Here is a 17,997-nt window from a genome sequence, read left to right as displayed (position 1 = left end):
GTAGGGTGATCATTGCTTGGCACAACATCGAGGGCCGGACGGCCTGTTCTGTGCTGTACTGTTCTATGTTCTATGGGGAGAAAGTGCAAACTCGGGATGGTACGGTGACACGGTGGTTAGCACTGCTGCTTCACGGCATCGAGGACCCAGGTTCGACCCCAACCCCGGGTCACTGTCCATGTGCAGTTTGCAAATTCTCCTCGTGTCTGCATGGTCTCACCTCCACAACCCAAAATACGTGCAGAGTAGTGGATTGGTCACGCTAAATTGCAATAATTAAAAATTAATAATTAATCACTCATAGGGGGTGAGGAGTAACTTGGGAATCCCCTATCCGTCTTCTCCCTCTTCCTTTAATTACAGGCTATCTTTGCCTGCTGGGCACAAAGAAGATATTGTGACCTAGACATTTAGCGGGTTAAAGGTGTGCAGCAAGTGTCATATGTGGACACCTCACCGAAAAGGATTATGATGGGGGTGCTGGGGGGATTGTTTTTGAGTAAGATGTTGGGAGGTCAGTGTTGGGAGGCTGCGAGGTGGCCACGAGTGGATTACTGGTGACATTCCAGGGGTGACTGATGGTACTCATGCCAGGAAGAGACAAGTGGGAACTCACTCTGCCGGCTTGTAGGAGGTCATTCATTTTCTTTCCGCATTGGACCCCGGTCCTCCTGGTCAGGCTGCTGGCACTGGCTGCAGCTGCCACCACATCCCAGGTGGGATGAGTCTCACCACAAAGGGGTACAGGATGCCCTGTCTTTCATCCATGGCATCCAGAAGCCTGTTCAGGTCTCCCTCCATGAAGCAAAGATCTACGCTGTCATCCTCTTGGTATGACTGGGAGTGAGCGCAGAGGGGCTGTTTTAATATAGCTCCTCCTTGTTTGCAGTGCACAGCTGAGCCCCAGGTCAGGCGAATTAGATGCCTGGAGACTCCAGCTCAGCGTGTTTTGCATGGGGTTTCATTTATTGTACTGTGTCGGAAGATTGCGATCAGTTTCAGGCTGGCCATTCTGGTGGGAATCGCACCGGTTTTCCCCACCACAATTACACCTGGTCATTTTCTTTGAAAATTGCGCCGTAGATCAGAAACCAGTCATGTATTACATTGACATAGGCTATATTCTAGATGGCTTAATTGTTTTCATTTTCCTCCTATATGAACATCCCATGAACTCAAGTTATGAGACGGCATAACTCGATGATGAGTATACACCTGAACCAGTTAAACAGGTCAATCATCTGCCTGAAGTACTGTGGCCTGTCCTGCCAAATTTAAGTATCCAAAATATGATATGAAAATGACCTATTTACAATGTTTAGAGCCATAAAATTTAAATGTGCATCACACTTAAGAGTTTCTCATTTTTACAAAATAAAAATGACTATATTGGTTACTTACCATGTTACTTCACCTAGATTTGGTTGAGAAGAATCAGGAGCTTGTTTGAAAAATGGGCATTGTTCTGTTGCTCTAATTTCATACTTGTTCTTAATGTCAACTTTAAAGACTGTTGGCTTGATCGGTGCGAAGGTTTGTACACAGTTTACAGAAGAATTTAACTGGCTCTATAAAAAGAAATAAAATAATTTATGAATGCAAATTATATATGTTCATGTGTTCTTGTTATGGCTCAGGTTTAGAGAACCCCAAGTGTATCATGGAGCTCACCTGACCCACAACTTTTAATAGATTGTGGTATGGGGAGCACACGGCCCACTCTACAGGTGTGGTACAGCAGAAATGGAAAAGTATTTTCCTATGAACTCAAGTTAACCTTTACAGTGAACATCTTAGCAACCATCAATTCCAATACAACCCCCAAAGACTACAACACTAAGTAATCCTTTAAGCTTTCCTTTTAACATCCATACGACTTAAAAACAAAACCTTTAACAGAAGCACATCAGGTTAAAGTCACTACTGAAAACATTAATAATTCTGAATTCATCAAATGATCAAGAGATAGGCTTTTCATGGCAGAGAGATCAACAGTACTCTTGTTCTGTCTGGCATCAGCTCCAACACTGAAAACGAAACTAAAACACACCCTGCAGCAAACAGCCTAAAACTAAAGTTAAAAGCTGACAGACAGCCCAGCTCCACCCACACTCTGACATCACTGCAGTAATATGAGCAGCCAAACATTTCTTAAAGCGACATGCTTTTGACAGTTCTGAAGTTTTGTTCCCGGACAATCTTTACCCAACGTCCTTCCATTGTAATCCAGTCCGATTCACAAATCAAATTTATAGGTGTTCAACATGAATGAATATTAAAATATACTTTCACCATCAAGGAAGAATTTGTTTTAAATCTTATTTTTCTATGCATGGTGAGGATGGGAAGCAAAACACTTTATATGTGATAAAACACTCTCCAGGACCCTCGACTTTTTCTCCTTTAATTCATGGAAATTTGTGATTTTATTTTTTTTAAAACCACAACGATTTTTAGTCTTGTTCAGAAAACATTTTGTTGAACTGCATTTTTAAATAGTTAAGGACACATACATAAAACATAGAACAGTATAATGAAACAAAATGGCTGAAGTGTGTTACAGATTAGAGATAACACTTCAGAGGGGAATAGACAGACGAGTGAAATGAAGCAGTCATGTGGCATGCCAGGAGCGCTACCTAAGAATGAGGCATACCTAAAAATGAAAGCAAAATACCACAGATACTGGAGATCTGTAGTAAAAACAGAAAATGCTGGAAAAACCCAACAGGTATGGCAGCTTTGTGGCTGTATGATTCTTCTTCAGGCCTGCTCCAAAGGAGTTATTTCAGACTCAGAATGTTAATTCTGTTTCTCTCCATAGATGTTGCCCGGCCTGCTGTGCTTTCCAGTTTTTATCACCTAAAAATGAGATGCCAACCTGGTGAAGCTACAACACAGGATCACATGCCATACAGCAGAAACAGCATATACACCAGTGTTTTTTCAAACTTTTCTTCCCAGGACTCGTTTTACCAACCAGCCTACCTTTGCGACCCACGTCATATTTGCTTATCTTTAATGCGAAAAGGGAGCTTGCTTGGTCCTCGTGAACTCACTCCAATCAGATTCACAGGTAGAGAGGGCAATGCGCATATCAGGTGCAGAGTTCAGCCAGTTCCTTTGTGCCTTCTTCATCTTTGTGAGAATGGAAAATCCAACCTCGCACATGTAGGTCGTCGTGAACGGCAATAGCAACAAAATGCTTGTTTTACTCAGCATTAGATACTCCCAGGAGATGCTACTCCAGAATGCTGACAGCTTCTTGGAATGTTGGCGTGTTTTTAATATGCTGTCACAGGTCAGCTACAGCATCTTAGTCTTTTTATTTGGAGTCAACCTGTAAGTTAATAACTGATTGCAATATCACATTTGTGTCAGGACATGAGACTTCATGGGCGGAACTCTCCCTCGGCCGGCACCAGAATCGGGAAACACGATTGGGTGGAGAATCGATTTTGATACCGAAATTGTGGCGGGCGCCGGTTTCACACCAAATCACAATTCTCTGGTGCATCGTTGTGGCTTGCTGCATCCTTCACAACATCGCACAGCAGAGGAGCAATGTGCTGGAGAAGGATGATGAATGCCAGGCCTCGTCTGACGAGGAGGATGCAGGGAAGGGCAAGGTTGGACAGGGCCTGGGGCCTGGAAAGGCACGAGAGGCCGCACAACCAGGTCCAATGCACACAGGACAATTTGATTACCTTCAGGTGCACCGACTGGGGTGAGGGACGGACACCGCATCCACCCTATCCGCCTGCAACCCCGTCCTTGATACATACCTGCTGCACTACAATGTGCAGACCCTGGGTTGGCAGTAACAGCGGGTATGGTCCATGGGATAGAGGATGATGATATCCCACTCGGCGATGAGCTCTGGTGCTTCGCATCGTTCTGACTCCTGCCTAGGGTAGCACTTTCCAACATCCACCTGTATGATCCCTGCATGCGACCTGTCCATTCCATCACATGGTCCTATTGAATTCCTGGGGTGGTGGAGTTGGGAACACCGGAGTGACGAACATTGATTGAACTGTGGTTCCTGAGCCAAACCCACTCCAACGTTTGAACATTCCCTCCCCCCCCCCCCGCAAGAGTGCATCTTGGGTTACGGGATCGGGTGGAAGTGAGGGTTTAAGTGGGTCGATGCAGACTTGATGGACCGAAATGGCCTCCTTCTGTACTGTATGTTCTATGTTCTATATTCTATGGCCACCCGGAGCAGCCCACCCCTCACACCCTTCTCCCTTTTGACAGGGCATCGAGGCAGGTTGTGACATTGCGCACAGCCGTTTAATGTGAGAACATTTATGCAGATTTGTGCCCTAGTCCCGATCGCTAAACTGTGCCCTGCACCCATGCCAACTTAACTGGTGTCTACTTTTCTGGTCTTATGCGCCCTAACGCTACGGTCTAGGTGGACATTACGTTGTGACTGTGCCACCGTTGTCTGCGTCTGTGCCACATCAGCCAGTGCCTGCGCCATCTCCCGCTGTGTCTGCACCATGTCAGCCAGCACCTGGGCAATGCAGCCGATACTCTCAGCCATGACCCTCTGTGACTCGGCCACGCTCAGGACTGCCGCTGCAATGTCCAGGAGACTCTGGCACATGGCTGTCTGTCAGAGGGCAGCCCTGTCCTGGGCTTCAGCCACCAGGTGCACAGATTGCTCCAAGCCATGGAGATGCTGATCTATGGGCGGAACCCTTGCCCCAAAGCCTCCACTGCGGACGCCATCTGTGCGGTATTAGTCTGGCACGTATGGCCGGGCCATCTCCTGCTCATGCATGATTTTGGACCCCTTCACCTGCAGATGCTGCATGCTCGCAGACAACCCCTCATGCAGTTCCTGCCTCTGCGACTGCATCTCCACAATTGATGGGACTGACCGTTCTAGGAGTCCGAAACCCGTCTGGACGGCCCTGGGATCAGCCTACCCTCCAACCGTCCACCCCCTCGGGAGTTTCAACGTCCACGTTCTGTACAGGAGCATGTGTGTAGCGCGCACCAGGTTCATTTACACGCCCAACCGAGATGAGCGTCTCTAGGATGGTGGAGGGTGTTGGAGACAGATATGGCAGGAAATCTGTGTCATCCTCGGTCTCGAGCACTGTAGTGTCCTAGGCCTCGGGTCTATGACCGTGTCGGTGTCATGTCGCGGGTCAGCACCTGGGATTCGGGCAGTGGCTGGGGTCGGGAGACACCAGAAGGGCCCATCTCAAGACACAGGACAAGACGCATGTTTAGCCTGCAGGCCGGAGAGGGTGGAGGAGCGAGGGTGTGGGTGGAGTGACACACATATCACGGGGAACCGCAATGCAGCAAAGTCTTACTTCCTCACCTGATGCTTTCCTCCATCCTGGTGACTGCCCTTTCTTTGAGCCTTCCGACCATATCCAGGGCAGCTGCGGTGAGGGGCAGCTGCGGTGAGGGGACGCAGGTCCGGCGGCCCCCCTCCAGTCTTCTCATGCCACCGGTGGTTATGGGCTGCCTTCTTCTGAGGAGGGGGGGGGGGGGTGCTTATGGGTGTGTGGGATAGCGGTTGGTTCTAGTGGTGGTGCTGCCTACTCACCCTGCCTGCCCTGAGAAGATTGTGCAGTTTCTTTCGGCACTGCTATCCGGTCCTGACTGTGTTGATGTTGGTGCTGACAGCCTCTGCCACCTGTGCCCAGGCAGGGAAACAGCGCTGGCTGGCAGCCTCCTTCCTGGGCCAGGGCACGCGTCTCTCCACCACGGTGTCTAACAGGGTCTTGAGCTCGGCATCTGTAAAACGGGGTGCCACTCTCCTCGCTACCATCTTGTTGGCTGGGCTGGTGTGTGTGGAGAGTGAAGTTTGTATACGCGGCTGCAGCTTGTCAGCCTCCTGAGTGTGAATCGCGAATCCCACACTGTTTCTCATTGGAATCGATTGTGTTCGACATGGCGCCGGTGTTAGTCCCTTAAAGGTCGCTCAATCAATCCAGGTGTCGTGAAAGTCCGCAAATCCTGCCCCGTTGTCAACACACTCTCAGGAACGCATGTCTTCTCTATGACCAGAGAAAAAGAGAAGGAATGGGCACTTGGCATTGCCATTGGTGGACGGAGTTTTCGACTGAACACAAACCCGACATATAAACGGATGTGTCCAAGGGGTTCCACTCCATGAATCTGCAGTTGATGTGCGACCATGCCCATGCTGGGGTGGTGAAGGGCGCTATATAAATGCAAGGCTTTCATTTTTGCTTCAACTTACCAGACTGAAAAATAGATAAATTGGTAGCTTTCACTGACAGAAGGAACTTTAGAGAGAGATTGGGGGGGGGGGGGGGGGGAGTTCAGCTGAGTGTGACCTGAAGTCCTCCTGTCTGTTCCCCGCGGGGCACTCGGTTATACCTTTCTGTACAGCGCTGCCGGATTCCCGCGTACTTCTCTGCAGCTCAGCAAAGTTCTCCGCCCGCGTTTAATTTCTGCGCATTTTTCCATCGGATTTCCGCTCTTCGCTGGAAAGCTGTTATCATTTAGTTCAAGCGGCGGCGGCGGCGCCGAACTCTCTCGCTCTCCGAACGGGCTAATTGCTCCCGAATGTTCGCCGGCCCCAGCCGCTCGAGCGTGTTGGCGTCGCCATGGTAACGGCGCTCGCGCGCACTAACGGACGCCCGGTTCGATTTTTTTTAGCGTGGATTTGCACGCGGGGCGGGGTGGGATGGGGGGGCAGATTTTCGCTGTCATTTTGCCATGTGCAAAAAAATTGATGCTTGCATTTCTGTGGGCGGGCCAATTCATCCATCGAAAACGTAAGTTTTCAATTTAGAACTGAGAAAGAAAAACACCCATGTTCGCGGGAGCCGTCAATGAGGTGACAGAGAGAGGCCCGCCTCCACCACAACCCCGCCATTGCTCTCTGCCCCCCGACGTTAGCTCAATCTGCCTGTCACACAACTGATGGCACATTTTTCACGTAGATCTGAGAAAGTTGAATTGAAAGAATATTCTTGTGTAACATTATCATAGAATCCTTACGGTGCGGAAGGAGGCCATTCGGCCTATTAAGCCCTCTGAAACAGCACCCCCCCTACCTAGGCTCATGCCCCCTGCCCGCCCTATCTCCCTAACCCAACCTAACTTTTGGATTCTAATTGGCAACTTACCGTGGCCAATCCACCTAACCTAATATGGACCCAACTCTGGTGCTACATCTTATTTTAACTGGTATAAAAGGCGTCCCTCCAAAACTAATCTCAAATATACACTGAGAAAAATTTGGTCGCACAGATATTTTGGACAAATCTTGGCCAACCAAATATTGCCTGTCTGTTTGAGTGTGGGTAGATGTAGCTGCTTGCAAAGGGTGCTGAAAAGTCAATAACAGTGGCATGCCATCAATAAACACACGACGAGCGATGAACGTAACTGAGGCTTTAATACACTAAACAGCAAGTCTCCTGGCCTCTGGTCCCGAACTAGGTCGGAGGCGGAGACTAGCCACCTTTATACATGAGCCTGAGGGGAGGAGCCACAGGCGGAGCCAGCCGGGACAAGCCCAGTCATGTAACAACACAACACAATGCACTACAGTGGTTTACCACAAACAGCAAGAAGTGATAATACACCATATGATAACACACCATGATTGAAATCTTGAGTTCATGTTCAATTGTTCGGCAAAATCAAAGAAGCAAGGGCAAATATCGACATAGATCCGGAGGGAGGCCCTACCTAAGTACTTCAGAACGTGACCAGTCCCCTATGCCTTGCTCACCAAAGTAGAGGCCGAACCTGGGCAGCTGGAGAGCCTAGGCATTATATGCCTGGTACAATTTGTAGAATGGACTGCGCCAGTGGTCCTGGTACTAAAGCACAACAAGGTGGTCTGCCTTTGTAGAGATTATAAATTACTATCAACAGAGCCTTCCGATACCCCATGCCGGGCATCGAAGACTTGTATGCAAAAATGGCTGGAGGCCACAAATTTACAAGCTGGACAATAGGCAGTTGTACCTCCAGCTGGTGCTCAATATGCATCCAGAAAATATGTCAACATCAACAGACATAAGGGTTATATGAATACCCTTGTGTTATTGGACAGGGCTTAGAAACTCCACAGTGTATTATGAAGCTCACCTGACCTATAACGTTTATGTTGAATTTGGCTAGGATGAGCACAAGAGCCTTCACTTCACTTGTGATTCATCAGACTTCCTAGGCGCTTTTATCAAGACAAAGTTTATTATCAGAATGTAGTTAACATATATAAAACAGTTAGCAAGAAGTTGTTTTCAATTACAAACATGAAAAAACACACACCAGCTACAGTAATCTATGTATATAACTCTTAATGAATCCCCCTTAGCTGTTCCAATTCAATACAAAATCCAATAAAACCAAAATCCCTTTAAAGGGCCAGCACACTGTAATCTCACTTCAATGGGACTGGTCCTTTCCCTGAGCTCCAGCCTCCAACCAGCAGATTCAAAACTCCTTCTGGAAAGCAACTCTATCTTTAAAGTTACCAAGGCAGTTTGCCACACCCAATGTGCTTTCAGTTCACTGGAACAGCTTTAAAATGAAAACAGGGAAACACTGTTTTTTCCTTCCGCAGTCCAAAGCAACAAAATGAAAAGGAAACCAAAACCCTAAACCCTCTTTCACCTGACAGCCACAGCCCAGTTCCACCCACAAATGACATCACTGAAGCAGAGCTACAAGCCATGTGGTCAAACAAAACCTTTCTTAAAGGGACACTCACATGACACTTGCCTTTTGGAGTCTCATTGGCGTGTGCCATTTTCCAGCGCATAATGGGAAATATCCTTCAAAGGCTGCCTAGGGTGGCAATGTATCTGGATGATGTGTTAATCACAGGGGCCACCATAAAAGAACACCTGGCAAACTTAGAGAAAGTCCTATAGTGATTCTCCGCCTCATGCGGCAAAAGTGTGTGTTTCCAGCAGGCAAGGTAACATAGCTCGGATACCGGGTCGATAAAGACAGCCTGCACCTGGTAGAGGACAAAGTAAAGGCCACCTTATTGGTATCCCTGGACACCATAAGATCATAAGACATAGGAGCAGAATTAGGCCACTTGGCCCATCGAGTCTGCTCCGCCATTCAATCATGACTTATATTTTCTCATCCCCATTCTCCTGCCTTCTCCCCATAGCCCCTGATGCTCTTCTTAATCAAGAACCTATCTATCTCTGTCTTAAAGACACTCAGTGAATTGACCTCCACAGTCTTCTGCGGCAAAGAGTTCCCCAGATGCACCACGCTCTGGCTGAAAAAATTCCTCCTCATCTCTGTTTTAAAGGATCATCCCTTTAATCTGAGATGGTGTCCTCTGGTTCTAGTTTTTCCTACAAGTGGAAACATCCTCTCCACGTCCACTGTATCCAGGCCTCGCAGTATATTGTAAGTTTCAATAAGATCCCCTCTCATTCTTCTAAACTCCAACAAGTACAGACCCAGAGTCCTCAAATGTTCCTCATATGACAAGTTCTTCCTTCCAGAGATCATTCTTATGAACCTCCTCTGGACCCTTTCCAAGGCCAGCACGTCCTTCCTTAGATATGGGGCCCAAAACTGCTCACAATACTCTAAATGCGGTCTGACCAGAGCCTTATACAGCCTCAGAAGTACATCCCTGGTCTTGTATTCTAGTCCTCTTGACATGAATGCTAACATTGCATTTGCCTTCTTAACTGCCGACTGAACCTGCACATTAACCTCAAGAGAATCGTGAACAAGGACTCCCAAGTCCCTTTGTGCTTCTGCTTTCCAAAGCATTTCTCCATTTAGAAAATAGTCTATGCCTAGATTCCTCCTTCCAAAGGACATAACCTCACACTTTGCCACATTGTATTTCATTGCCACTTCATTGCCACTCTCCTAGCTTGTCCAAGTCCTTCTGCAGCCCCCTTGCTTCCTCAATACTACCTGTCCCTCTACAGATCTTTATATCATCTGCAAACTTAGCAACAGTGCCTTCAGCACCTTCTTCCAGATCATCAATGTATATTGGAAAATGTTGTGGTCCCAGCACAGACCCCTGAGGCACACTACTAGCCACCGGTTGCCATCCTGAAAAAGACCCCTTTATCCCTACTCTTTGCCTTCTGCCAGTCAGCCAATCCTCTATCCATGCCAGGATCTTACCCTGAACACCATGAGCTCTTAACTTATTTAACAGTCTCCTATGCGGCACCTTGTCAAAGGCTTTCTGGAAATCTAAATAAATCACGTCCTCTGGTTCTCCTTCGTCTAACTTGCTTGTTATCTCCTCAAAGAACTCTAACAGATTTGTCAGACACGACCTCCCTTTGACAAAGCCTGACTCAGTCCTATTTTACCATGCACTTCCAACTGCTTCGTGATCTCATCTTTAATAACAGACTCTAAAATCTTACCAATGACTGAAGTCACGCCAACCAGCCTATAATTTCCCGCCTTCTGCCTCCCTCCCTTCTTAAACAGTGGTGTTACATTCGCCACCTTCCAGTCCACTGGGACCCTTCCTGCCTCCAGTGATTCCTGAAAGATCATCACTAATGCCGCCACAATTTCCTCAGCTATCTCTTTTAGGACCTTGGGGTTAGTCCATCCGGTCCAGGTGACTTATCCACCGTCAGACCTTTCAGTTTCCCCAGAACCTTCTCCTTAGTAATGGTCACTGCAGTCACCTCTGTTCCCTTGTTCTCCTGGAGCTCTGGCATCCCATTGGTGTCTTCCACCGTGAAGACTGATGTAAAGCAACTATTCAGTTTGTCTGCCATTTCCTGTTATTACTTCTCCAGCCACATTTTCTAGTGGTCCAATGTCTATTTTTGCCTCTCTCTTACCTTTTATAAATTGAAAAAATCTCTTCCTATCTTCCTTTATATTACTAGCTAGCTTGTACTCATACTTCATCTTCTCCCCCCTTATTGCGTTTTTAGTTGTCCTCTGCTCGCTTTTAAAGGCTTCCCATTCCTCTGATTTCCCACTAACCCTCGCCATTTTGTATGCTTTTTCTTTAGCCTTTATGCTGTCCTTAACATCCCTCGTCAGCTATGGATGCCTTGTCCTCCCCTTAGCATGTTTCCTCCTCCTTGGGATGAATTTCTGTTATGGGTCAGGGTTTAGAGAATCCCAAAGTGTATCATGGAGTTCATCTGACCCACAACTTTTAATAGATTGTAATATGGGGAGCCACGGCTCATTCTACAGGTATGGTACAGCAGAAATGGACCAGTATTTTAAAAAACAAAACAATGTTTATTCTATGAACTCAAGTTAACCTTTTTAAAACAAACAGTGACTATTTTAGCAACCATTAATTCAAAGATAACCCCCAAAGAATACAACACTAAGTAATCCTTTAAGCTGTCCTTTTAACATCCAAAAGACTTAAGAAACCTTTAAACAGGAGCACATTAGGTTCACATTCACTATTGAGAACATTTATAATTCTGAATTCACCCCAAATGATCCAGAGATAGTCTTTGGATGGTAGAGATCAACAGGACAGCTCTTTGTTTAACTTCAGCTGCAGCTCACAGGAAAATCCAGACACACCCAAGCTTTTTCTCAAAGTGAAACTAAAAAGCAGAACCAGAGCTCAGCTCCACCCACACTCTGACATCACTGCAGTAACATGAGCAGCTGGCCATTTCTTAAAGCTAGTCTCATGACACCTCCCCCGAAGAAAAAAAAAATAACCATCAACTTCAAGATGGTTTCATTTTTCACCTTTTCACCATCCTTTAAGAAATGCACACTGTAAATATACTTTATCGTTGCAAAAATTAACACATGTAAACAGGTATAATAATAGTCCATTTAAAAAAATTCTTCCTCCAACTGAAATCCTTCTATTCATCACATTCGTGACAAAGCATTGGCTATCACGTTTTCCTGTCCTCCGACATGTACTATTTTAAAATGAAATGGCTGTAACAATAAACTCCAGTGATACAGCCTTGCATTGTTATTTCGGAATCGCTCCAAAAACGTCAACGGATTATGATCAGTATATATAATGCTGTCAGACGGATTGCTGGTCACATAAATGTGAAAATGTTGCAAAGCCAGCACCAAACTCAAAGTTTCCTTCTCAATCATTGAATACTTCTTCTGGTGAGAATTCAATTTCTTTGAAAAATAATCAATAGGCCGCTCTAGCCCTTTGTCGTCGTCTTGTAGAAGCACCGCTCCTACACCCACGTCACTCGCATCAACAGCCACTTTGAATGGTTTGGTATAATTTGGGATGGCTAACACAGGAGCAGTGTTTAACACAGCCTTCAGGCTGTCAAATGCCTGTTGAAACTCTGCTGTCCACTGAAATTTGTTATGCTTCTTGAGCAAGTCCGTCAGTGGAGCGACCACACTGCTAAAATTTGGTACAAATTTCCGGTAAAATCCACTCATACCAAGAAATCGCAATATTTCCTGTCGTGTCGAGGGTATCGGAAACTCCCCAATAACTTTTGTTTTCACATCCCGTTGGACCATTTGACGCTGTCCGATTGTATGGCCAAGGAAAGTGACTTGGGCTTTTCCAAATTCACTTTTGGCTAGGTTTATCACTAAACCCGCCTCCTGAAGTCGATCGAATAACTCCATCAGATGTTTTAAATGGTTTTTGCATGTCTGGCTGAAAATTACCAGATCGTCGATGTATACCGCACAATTGGGTAATCCTGAATCGACTGTGTTGGTTAACCGTTGAAATGTGGCTGAGGCGTTTTTCATGCCAAATGGCATAACTTTGAATTGGTATATACCATCTGGAGTCACAAAAGCTGAAATCTCCTTCGCCCTTTCTGATAAAGGTACCTGCCAGTAACCTTTAAATAAATCCAATTTGGAAATAAAAGCGGACAGTCCCACTTTCTCAATGCAATCCTCTAAGCGTGGGATAGGATAAGAGTCCGTTCTTGTAACTGCATTAACCTTTCTATTGTCCACACACAACCGTTGGGTACTGTCTGGTTTAGGTACCATCACTATGGGTGAGCTCCATTGGCTACAACCCACTTCAATTATGCCATTTTTAAGCATAATCTCTTTGTTAACTTGTGCCAATTTTAAAGGATTAAGTCTGTATGGATGTTGTTTGATTGGAACAGCATTTCCCACATCTACATCATGTATAGCCATTTTAGTACTTCCCAATTTATCTCCACAAACTTGCCCATGTGATATCAATAACTCTTTCAGGTCAGTTTGTTTTTCCTCTGGAAGATAACTCAACTGAGTTGAATCATTAAAACTTCCTCCTTTTTCTCTCTTCCCTTTCAAAGTACCTTTTAAGCATAATCACATGACACAATCGGTGAGTCTTCCTTCTATCTGGTGTTTTTATCACATAATTCACCTCACTTAATTTCCTTTCAATCTGATAAGGCCCACAAATCCTTGCTTTTAAAGGCTCACCTACCACTGGTAACAACACTAAAACTTTATCTCCACTGGCAAAACTACGAACTTTGGATTTCTTGTCCGCGACCCGTTTCATCACATTTTGTGCAACTTTCAAATGTTGTCTAGCCAATTCACCTGCTCTATTTAATCGTTCCCTAAAATTTGACACACAATCCAATAGTGTAATTTCCGATTTCTCACGCACCAATTTTTCCTTAATCAATTTAAGTGGTCCTCTTACCTCATGACCAAAAATTAGTTCAAAAGGACTAAATTTGGTTGACTCATTAGGTGCATCCCTAATTGCAAACAGTGCGAATGGAATTCCTTTATCCCAATCCTCTGGATAATCTTGACAATAAGCCCTCAACATTGTCTTTAATGTCTGATGCCACCTTTCTAACGCTCCCTGCGATTCTGGATGGTACGCAGTTGATTTAAATTGTTTTATTCCTAAGCTATCCATAACTTGTTTGAATAACTTTGAGGTAAAATTTGGTCCTTGATCCGATTGTATTTTATGTGGGTAGTCCATATCTAGTAAAGAATTTAACTAATTCCTCCACAATCTTTTTAGCTGTAATATTATGTACTGGAATGGTCTCTGGAAACCTAGTAGACACATCCATTATAGTCAAAAGATATTGATTCCCACTTTTTGTTTTAGGAAGCGGTCCTACGCAATCAATTAGGACCCTTGTGAAAGGTTCCTCAAATGCTGGAATGGGTATTAAGGGCACTGGTTTTATCACTGCTTGAGGTTTCCCTATCACTTGACATGCGTGACATGATTGACAAAATTTAACTGCATCTTTATGTAGTCCAGGCCAATAAAAATGTTTCTGGATTTTAGCTTGAGTTTTCCTTATCCCCAAATGACCTCCCACTGGTACCTCATGTGCAACTCGCAACACCTCCTTTCTATACCCTACCGGCAATACTACTTGATGAACGTTTTCCCACTTTTCATCCGCCTGCATATGTAAAGGTCTCCATTTTCTCATCAAGACATCACTTTTACGGTAATAACACTCTGGTATACATGCAGATTCCTCTTCCGGTATATGCTTTCTGAAACATCCGTTTTATTTTTATATCTTTCTGTTGTAACGCCGCCAATTTTCCTGAACTAAAAATATCCGCTTCATCCTCCACCTGTTCTTGTTCTTTTTCAACCATCTGATCAAAAATTGTTTCTGATAATTGCACTTCAACTTCATCTTCACTCTTTGATTTCTTCTCTTGTCTTAACCTGTGACTTTGCGACCTTTGTTACTACACAATCCGGAAAAATCCCAGGATATTCGTCCTTCAACACTTAAGTTGTCTGATTTTCTACTGGCTTATCAACCACAGTAGGCATCACTCCCACTTGCGATCCAGCTATATCATTACCCAAGATAAACTGTATTCATGGACAAGATAGTTTCTCTATTACTCCTACTACCACTTCACCACTCTTCACTGGACTTTCCAACCTTATCTTATATAATGGAATGCTACTCCTCTCACCCTGAATTCCACATATTACCACCTTTTCTGGCAACCTACATAACTCCTCATCTCTTACCATTAAAGATTGACTAGCTCCCGTATCTCTTAAAATTGTGACTTCTTTACCTGCTCCTCCTGATACACATGAGTAAACCTTACCCACACAAGTAAATTCTTTAAAGACATGTGGCACCTTCTTATCAATCACCTCTTGAACAGTCTGTACAATCTTTTGAACCTCCTTCGCTTCCCTTGGGCTTTCCTTTACCACTCTAACAAACCCCACTGTCTTATCCTGTTTTACCACATCAGCCTTCCCAGTGCTTTTCTTCAACCACCAACACTGTGACTTTACATGGCCAAGTTTATTACAGTGAAAACATTTGAAACTTTTCATTTCTTTTCCACCCTCCTGGATTAAAAAAAAAATCTGAGGTGCACTCTCCTTATTATCTCCCATCAGATCACCTTTACCTTTACCACTTGAGTATTTCTCATATGCCCAGTTTCTATCCCTCACAGGCTGAAACTGATGTCGGAAACCAAGCTTTGATTTATGAACTAATTCATAATCATCTACCATTTCTGCTGCTAATCTCACAGTTTTAACCCTCTGCTCTTCCACATGAGTTCTCACAACATCGGGAATTGAATTTTTAAACTCCTCCAAAAGTATAATTTCTCTGAGAGCCTCACACATTTGGTCTATTTTCAAAGCCCTTATCCACCTATCAGAATGACTCTGTTTGAGCCTTTCAAACTCCATGTATGTTTGACCAAATTCTTTCTTTAAATTTCCAAACCTTTGTCTGTAAGCTTCAGGCACTAGTTCATATGCACCCAAGATGGATTTTTTCACCTCCTCATACGTCCCAGATACCTCCTCCAGTAGTGATGCAAACACTTCACTCGCCCTACCTACCAGCTTTGTTTGAATCAGTAATACCCACATGTTCTGTGGCCATTTCATTTGTTTAGCTACCTTCTCAAATGAAATGAAAAAGGCTTCTACCTCCTTCTCGTCAAACCTTGGCAATGCTTGGACATATTTAAATAGATCCCCACCACGCCTTCGACTATGACAGCACGGTAGCATTGTGGATAGCACAATTGCTTCACAGCTCCAAGGTCCCAGGTTCGATTCTGGCTTGGGCCACTGTCTGTGCGGAGTCTGCACATACTCCCTGTGTGTGCGTGGGTTTCCTCTGGGTGCTCCGGTTTCCTCCCACACTCCAAAGACATGCAGGTTAGGTGGATTGGCCATGATAAATTGCCCTTAGTGTTCAAAATTTCCCTTAGTGTTGCGTGGGGTTACTGGGTTATGGGGATAGGGTGGAGGTGTTGACCTTGGGTAGGGTGCTCTTTCTAAGAGCCGGTGCAGACTCGATGGGCCGAATGGCCTCCTTCTGCACTGTAAATTGAATGATAATCTATGATGATGCTCTTTCTCACTATCCTCATCACTATCATCCAACTGTACGTTTCCCTTTACGTCTGACAATTTTAACTGACTGTCATGTTTCATGCCCATTTTCTGAAGTTCAAACTCTCTCTCTTTATCTGTTTCCCTGATCTGTATCTCCCTTTTCTTTTTGTTCTGCGAGGGCTATTCTTTCTTTCCTCCTTTCTTCCCTCTCCTTTTCTTTGTCCTCTCTATATCTATCTCTTTCTTTTTCTTTCTCCTCTCTTTCGTATTCAAGCTGCATTAATTCTTTCTCATGTTCCATTTGTTTAATTTGTAACTGAATTTTTGCCATTTCCAATGAGTTAAGCTGTATCTCAGGCAACTTTAAATGCTTAACCACCGCCATAATGACCTCATCTTTTCACATTTTGTCAGGTAATGTTAACTGCAATGTTTTTGCCAAAGCTAACAGTCTGCTTTTAGTCTCTGTCCGTAAGGTACTGCGTGTGATTGTCTCCACCCTCAAAAACTTCTGAGCCTCTGAAAGAGCCATTGTCCACAACACACTTCCCAAAATACCACACCTGGGAAGCAACCACAATATGCTCACCACTCACTGTCTTTAAGTTCACTAAGCCAATCCAATAGATAGACTTTTATCCCCCTCGAGCCCCCAATTGTTATGGGTCAGGGTTTAGAGAATCCCAAAGTGTATCAACAGGACAGATCTTTGTTTAACTTCAGCTGCAGCTCACTGGAAAACCCAGACACACCCAAGCTTTTTCTCAAAGTGAAACTAAAAAGCAGAACCAGAGCTCAGCTCCACCCACACTCTGACATCACTATAGTAACATGAGCAGCTAACCATTTCTTAAAGTGACATTTTCATGACACTCCCTAATAACCCCCAAAAACTCCTGCCATTGCTGTTCAACTGTCTTCCCTGCTAGGCTCCTTCTCCAATCAACTCTGGCCAGCAGCTCCCTTATTTAATTGTAATACCTTTACATCTGTGTGGTGATCCACTGTGTAATTGTGTGTGTGCCTGTATTAGGGGATGTACAGTAGTACCTGTACTACAGGTTTGTCGGTAGCCCCTGCCGGCTAGCTCCACCCACTAGGAGCCGTATAAATATGCATGAGTTCTCCTGATCAGCCATTCTACCAGCTACAGTCGGAGGACAAACATCTAACTGTAATAAAGCCTCTTTTGTACCCATTCGCGTCTTTAGTACAATTGATAGCGCATCAATTTATTAGTTAGATTTTCCGCATCATGGACATCAGGATCAAACCAGATCGCTTGCAGCTGGATCCGCACTCACCAAACGCCAGAAAGGACTTTAATCACTGGCTGGCTTGCTTCGAGGCCTATATCAACTCAGCGATCCCCGAACCGACGGAAGCTCAGAAAATCCAGGTTCTCTACTCAAGGTTGAGCTCCAGTGTGTTCCCACTGATACAGGATGCGCCAAATTACGCAGGTGCCATGGACCTCCTTAAAGAAAACTACGTCCAGAAGACGAACGCTCTATTTGCAAGGCATGTACTCGCCACTCGCGTACAACTACCTGGTGAATCGATTGAGGACTTCTGGCGGGCCCTTATCCCTCTCGTACGGGACTGCGGCTGCCAGGCCGTCACAGCCACGGAACATTCCAATCTCCTCATGCGTGATGCATTCGCGACGGGGATTGCATCGGACCCCATCCGGC

The 17,997-nt window shown here is 45.1% G+C and overlaps 1 protein-coding gene across 3 annotated transcripts in view; it reads right to left on the bottom strand.

Moving 5' to 3' along the window:
- The window catches only part of LOC119955838, a 43,892-nt gene extending 37,307 nt beyond the window's left edge, over positions 1 to 6,585 (bottom strand). For all 3 annotated transcript variants that reach the window (XM_038782439.1, XM_038782438.1, XM_038782440.1), the window contains exons 1-2: positions 6,376 to 6,585; positions 1,402 to 1,568 (exon numbers count right to left, since the gene is read on the bottom strand). In XM_038782439.1, the coding sequence (XP_038638367.1) occupies positions 1,402 to 1,568; positions 6,376 to 6,465 (257 nt within the window). In that variant the 5' untranslated portion in view covers positions 6,466 to 6,585. The remainder of the gene's footprint in view (positions 1 to 1,401; positions 1,569 to 6,375) is intronic.
- Between the last annotated feature and the right edge of the window lie 11,412 nt (positions 6,586 to 17,997).

The sequence above is a fragment of the Scyliorhinus canicula genome, chromosome 21, assembly GCF_902713615.1.
Source record: "Scyliorhinus canicula chromosome 21, sScyCan1.1, whole genome shotgun sequence".
Lineage (NCBI taxonomy): Eukaryota > Metazoa > Chordata > Chondrichthyes > Carcharhiniformes > Scyliorhinidae > Scyliorhinus > Scyliorhinus canicula.
Note: the sequence above shows the minus strand (reverse complement) of the source record. Positions and strands in the feature narration are given on the sequence as shown.